Here is a 6208-nt window from a genome sequence, read left to right as displayed (position 1 = left end):
AGAGAGAGAGAGAGAGAGACAGAGAGAGAGAGAGAGAGACAGAGAGACAGAGAGAGAGAGAGAGAGAGAGAGAGAGAGAGAGAGAGAGAGAGAGAGAGATGGACAGAAAGAACCGTCCAAGGGACAGAATCACAGAGTTTGAGCTGAAAAGGCCCCGAGGCCTCTGACACATGGGCATCTGGCTTTCTTGGCAGGACAATCATCCTGATAGGGCTCTAGATACATGGAGAGCCAATGTCTTTCCAGACTGAGGCAGAGCCGGGCTCCAAGGGAGAGGGCCAGGTCTCTACTCCCTCGATATAACCCTAATTCCTTGTCTACTTTTTTCCCCCTTTTCCCTGCCTCCCCAAATCCCTTTTGCAGGTCCGATGGGGAGAACTCCCGAACAGTCAGGTCAGTCCCTGTTTCCTTTTGGATGGGAGGGAGACTATGGGGAGGGGAGGGAGGGGAGTGAGGCCTGCATTTGAGAGGGATGGACTGGAGGGGAGAAACATTTGTCTAGTACTGGGGAGGAACAGAAGGAGATCCGGCACCAGGGGAGACATCTGGCACCTGGGAGAGACAGTGAGGCCTGGCCCCTCGGCCTCCTCCCTGCAGGCTTAGCAAATAGGGCCCCAAACCTTGGCTGGCTCGCAGCTCCAGCTCTTCCTGACTTGTTTTGTGACCTTGGACAAGTCTCTACCCCACCATGGGCCTTGAGTTTCTGCAGCTCTAAAGTGAGAGGGAAGGAGGCTAGACTAAGGTGGACCTTCAGGATTGCTTGGAGGGAAGTAGTCTGGAGAGGGGCACCCTCTTGGCCAAGGTCACACTGTGAGAAGCCAGGCTTGGGGGGGGGCAGTGAATGAAGGTTGCTAAAGGGATGTGGGAGGAAGGGCATGCTTATGTGGTGGGTGGGGGGTATAGATATTGACACTTCTTTGAAGAGTTCCCTTGGCAACAGAAATGGGGCTGAGAAAGGGACCCCATTATGCCTTGGGGGGGCTGTCCCTACCAGGCTTCCTCCCCTTCCCTGGCCTCCCCCCTCCTCTCTGAAGAATCCTCAGGGGAAGGGAATGGTCCCAACCCCTTTCCCAATAACAGTTTGGAAAAGGGGAGACCCAGGGAACAGAAGAAAGCAAGCCTTCAAATCCCCAGGCACAGCAGTTCAGGCCTCAGCCTGGCCCATTCCCAGCTCCCCCCTCCTCATCCAAGCCCTCTTCCAGCTCTGACCTTCTCTATCACTCGGATTCTAAGCCAGGGAGAGGGGGAGAAGGCCCAGCCAACTGTTTCCTCTCTTTGAATGTTCTCTCACATACCCTTACATTGACTGACTTCTCCCTTGGGTGCTGGACCTTGGGGTGGAGCTGTATGGTCCTGGGCCTCAGTCTTCCTCCTCTGGAAAGTAAGATACATCTCCCGTTTGAGACTGCCTTTGAGGTTCTTCAAATGCCACAGGGGGCTGACTGGGTGACCCCAGGGTGGGGGGAGGGCAGAGGGGAGGGAGGTCAGGCAGTTACCAAAATAACCTCTGGGGCCGCCTGCATTTCCCCCTCCCCTCCCCACCCATCCCTGGCGTCTCTGACGGCTGTAATTAGTAGCTCTGGCGATGAGTCAACCATGCAGCTGGAGGGAGGGAGGGAAAGAGAGAGAGAGAGAGAGAGAGAGAGAGAGAGAGAGAGAGAGAGAGATTGAGAGAGAGAGAGAGAGGCATACCCAGAACCCAGAATAGCCCTGGCCCTGCTGGAGTCCCAGCCAGAGTGAAAGCCTCCCAAGTTGGGTTCAGGTAACAGTGGCTCCTTGTGATGGTGTGTCTGGCTGGGTCCCTGGCCAAGCTGCACTGGGTGTGCTAGTGCTGGTATCTGGGGATGTTTCATGTCCACACAGGGCTCCAGGTGTGTTCATTAGTGAATGTCTAAGCAAAAGAGGAGGCTCCAGGCCCAGAGAGAACCTGGAACCCCAGAATGATCCCCCTGATGAGGAAGAAAGTTAGCAGTAAAGCACTTGACGATCATGCTGACTTCCTACTCTAGGCGTATTATCGAAGATGACAAAAGTGAGGCTTCTAATAAGTCCAAGTGTCTTCTCATTAAAGGAAGGCAATGAGGGAACTGTGAGGGGAAGTGGGCTAGAGAAGGAGAGGAGATAGAGGGTTAGTCGGACTACACCCAAGATGTGGGGAAGACTTCAGAGGAAAGGTGCAAGTTTACCCAGGGGGGGACAGGAAGCTCTCCAGAAGTCTGATGAAAAAAGAAAGAATATTTGCTTGAAGAGACCAATGTGGCTGCACAGGGAGCGATCCAACTGATATTTTAAAGAGACATATACAGGGGCAGCTAGGTGGTGCAGTGAGTAAAGCGCCGGCCCAGGAGTCAGGAGGACCTGAGTTCGGTTCCAGCCTCAGACACTTAATACCCCCACACACAGAAAAACTAGCCGTGTAACCTTGGGCAAGTTACTTAAGCCCCCAATTGCCCTCCAAAAGGCCAAAAAATTAAATTAAATTAAAAAAAATAAAGAGACATATACAGCAGATGGAGGCCAGGGCAGGTAACAGAGGAGAAAGAGAAAAGTAAACACAGTATTTGGAAAGGCAAAGTTTAAATACATTTGTCAACAAGGCTTTATTAAGTAGACCTACTGTGTGCCAGGCAGTACTGTGGGCTAAGAACTGGCAAAACGAGGGGTTCATGGAGGAGACGATTCTGTACAGCATGATAAGTTGAACACAATCAGCAGAGGAAAGGCTCCCTGGAGAAGGTGGGATTTTAGCTGAGACTTGAAGGAAGCAGAGAGGAGGAGGGAGAGTGTTTCAGGCATGGGGTGAGGAGATGGAGAGACAGCCCATAGGCTGCTATCACTGGATCCCTGACTACAAGAATGGAAAAGTCTGAAGCAATGCTCCGAGGCTGACCAGGAGGGAGATTCTAGTTCAGTGTACTAATGACTATCATCAGAATGCTTTACATTCCATGACGTGTCATGGTTAGTGGTGCCTTCTAGATGGAGGTATACACAGAAAATGGAAAATGTTCTATAAACAGAGTGGGCAGGAAGCTCAGGTTCAGAATGAGCCGAGGCTGACCAGGGAAGCCAAGGCCAACAAAAAGCTTGGGCTTTGTTGTTGTTTTCTTGGAGGAAAGGTGAGAATGGAAGAAGGGATGTGACTGCTGCTTGGGATGGCTGGGACCATGATTCCCAGATACCAGAGACAAGGAGAAGTTGCCTGAGCTGCCTTTGCCTTCAGTGGTCTCTGTCAAGGAGGATGTGACCTTTGGCCTGGACATGACAGAAGAGAAATGCAGTCCATGCTCCAGATAGGGAGGGAGGGAGAAGGGAGAGGGAGAGGGAGAGGGCAAGGGTACCAGGCTGCCCCTAGTGAAAATAAATCACCTGGTCCAGAGGAGAGATGGACATCTTCCCTCCTGCCTTGGAGCTTGAGAGAACTAGCAGGTGGGACTATGGAGGGGGATCCAAAAGATGATGGAAAACAGGAGAGTGCCCACAAGACTGCAGGAGGGTAGACAGAGTCCCGGTTTTCAAAAGAGGGAAGAGAACAGAGTGCCTGCAAACTCTGGGATGAGAAGGTTGCCTTTGATTCCTGGGGGAAATCCCTGAAAGGGTAATTAAAGAGATGATCTCCAAAGAGGAGTGGTGATTTCAAGGAGTCCAGAAGTGTCCCTGCAGAGTAGGCCAGGCCTGACTAAGCCAGCTTAACTAGGACGGGAGATGGGGGTGCTGTGGCCACAGGGTGCCTAGATTTCAGCAGAACATTTGGTCAAATCTCACATCCCATTTTGGGGGACAAGACGGATCTGCTACATGAGATGGGGGTTGGTCAGAACTCAAGCAGAGTCACTGAGGAGGCAACGTCAACCTGAAGAAGGGGGTCTGCAGGAGAGGGCTCCAGGGATCTGGGGCTGGGCCCTGAGCTGCTCACTATGGCTTTGTAGCCACGACTAAAGGTCCACCTGGGGGCTGCGTATCAGATTTTCGGATGATGAGTTGGGAGAAATAATGGAAACACTGGATGAGTCAGGAATGAAAAGCATCTCAACAGACCATCCCTTTTGAAACTCACTCGGAATGAATGGCAAATCTTACACTGTAATCATCATGCTTTAAGTTTTGCTAGATGGGTCACAAATATTTCTTAATGACCCTAGGAAAGAAGTGTTCTTATTAGTCTTTATTTTTTATAGATGGGGATATGGAGGCAGACAGCATTAGTAAAATGACTTGCCCAGGGCCCTACAGCTAGGAAATGACTGAGGCTGTATATGGACTCAGGCCTTCCTTCCTGATACCAGGTCTGCAGCTGGCTTAGAATAAATACTGACTCCTAGATCTGGGGTGAGGTCTCTGAATGTGCTCCGGGGACGGGGGGCAGGGTGGTTAGACTGCAGCTTCATGGGAGTCTGTCCGGCCAGCTCGTGGAGTCTCGGGCTTCCTGGGGGAGGGGGGAGGCTGGAAATGTGCCAAGCCTCAGGAAAACTGGAGATGAGAAAGTTTGGAACAGATGCTATGGGGAGGGTCCAACTGGGTGATATGAGTAAACATATATGGGCATCTGGCAAAGCTGAGGAGGCTAAGAAGGGTCCAGACTGGTCACCACAGGAGGGGGGGTAGGGGGGGTGGATGCGTTTGGGGGCTGGGGGAATGAGGCCAAGGCTTTGAGTCAAGAGTGAAATGGGCACTGATGGGAATGATCCCAGAGCTTTCTGGAGAGCGTAGGCTGAGAGCTGGCCTTTGAAGGCTAACCTCCATCAGGAAGGAGGGTATAAAGGTGACATGTGAGTGTCTGGGAGCCATGGGCAGCAAAGGTGGGGCAGGGAAATGGGGACAATTGTGAAAGGCTTGTTGGAGAGAAAAGTCTGGGCTTTGCTTCTGACAGTTCTTTGGGGAAGGGTCTCAGGTGGAGAAGGACAGGGAGAGGGAACCTAGCTTTGCTTCCTAGAGAAGAGATTGTAGAAGAGAGCAGAGGAAAGAAAGAAAGGAGAAGAAAAGAGAACAGAGGAGAGGGCAACCATGTACCTCTCCAGCTCAGGCCTGCTAGTGGGGGATCTAAAGCCTTCAGTCTCCTTTTCTGCATTCCCCAGAAGGCTACATGGCTGGGGATCAGGTATGCCCCCACATTCCCTAGTGGGGGAATGTGGGCTCAGAAGAAGGGGAATGGGGTTTTGTCTGATACTCGCCTACCCCACTTGACAGAATCACCAAACCCTACTACCAGCTTAGAAATGTGTCCTTCCCCTTCCCCTGCCCCAGAGGAAGAGGCTAGGGTTCATGGGATTCTAATGAACCTTGTATAGAAAAGGAAACTAAGGCCCAGGGCCACTTAAACCTGGCCTACAGAGGAGGCACTAGGGGGGGGGGGACAAGAGGACTGACCTTGAACAAGGGGATGAGGGACTGAGTGAAAGAGAGCGAGGACCGGGAGGCAGGCCAGAGCAGTATCCAGTTCCCATCTGGCTCATGGCCCTGCTCTGTGGGCTCAGCCCCACCCAGCCTCAGCCTCCAGAGCCCTGCTTCCTACTTCCTGGCCCAAAGGGCCACAGTAGGTTGTTACCCCCATGTGGCCCCATGGAGCCCCCAGGAGGGAACAGGTAAGTCCCATACCTGGTTCCCTATTTCCAGCGGGTCTATTCTCCCCAAACCTGACTTGGACATTCTGAACAACTGGGAGGCTTCTGGGCCTGCGGGACAGACACTGAGTCTCAGTTTCCTTCTCTGAGCTCCCATTTGGCACCGCCGTTCTCTGACTGGAAGATTGGATTGTCAAGGACAGAGCATGGGTGTGAATATCAGAGAGCAGCCCCTCCTAATCCCTCTGCCTGCAGCTCCCAAGAGCCTTTGCATGCTTTCTGTCTCCCTCTGTTTCTCCCTGGTGTCTATCTGTCCTTACTCCCTGTCTCTTCCCTCCATCACCCTCCCCTGTACCCAACTATGTCTCTCCCCCTTTTCTGGGTCTGTCTGGGGATGGGCTTAGAGGGTTGTTGGGTACTGGAGTAGAAAGCAGGGCAGGTTCAGGACCGAACAAGCTGGGAGACAAAACCAGAGCTCCCAGGGACATTCTGACTCGGCCTTGAGTCACAAATGGCCCCTTCTGGGGTGGGACCTTTGTACCCTCCATCGGAAGCCAAGAATAGTCCTTGTGCCCAGCCCAGATCTGAGCCCCAAGACCTTCTGATCCTCCCTCGCCTCCTCCCTCTGCTTTTCCCCTTCTCCCCAT

At 52.6% G+C, this 6208-nt stretch overlaps 1 protein-coding gene across 3 annotated transcripts in view; it reads left to right on the top strand.

Moving 5' to 3' along the window:
• The window catches only part of IQSEC2 (IQ motif and Sec7 domain ArfGEF 2), a 33913-nt gene that overhangs the window by 6635 nt on the left and 21070 nt on the right, over positions 1-6208 (top strand). For all 3 annotated transcript variants that reach the window (XM_069108232.1, XM_069108234.1, XM_069108233.1), the window contains exon 2: positions 364-393. In XM_069108232.1, the coding sequence (XP_068964333.1) occupies positions 364-393 (30 nt within the window). The remainder of the gene's footprint in view (positions 1-363; positions 394-6208) is intronic.

This window comes from Petaurus breviceps, unplaced genomic scaffold, assembly GCF_028583685.1.
Source record: "Petaurus breviceps papuanus isolate PSGF00001 unplaced genomic scaffold, PetGlider_PUasm1.0 90333, whole genome shotgun sequence".
NCBI classification, from domain to species: Eukaryota; Metazoa; Chordata; class Mammalia; order Diprotodontia; family Petauridae; genus Petaurus; species Petaurus breviceps.
This window is presented reverse-complemented; position numbering and strand designations above follow the sequence as displayed.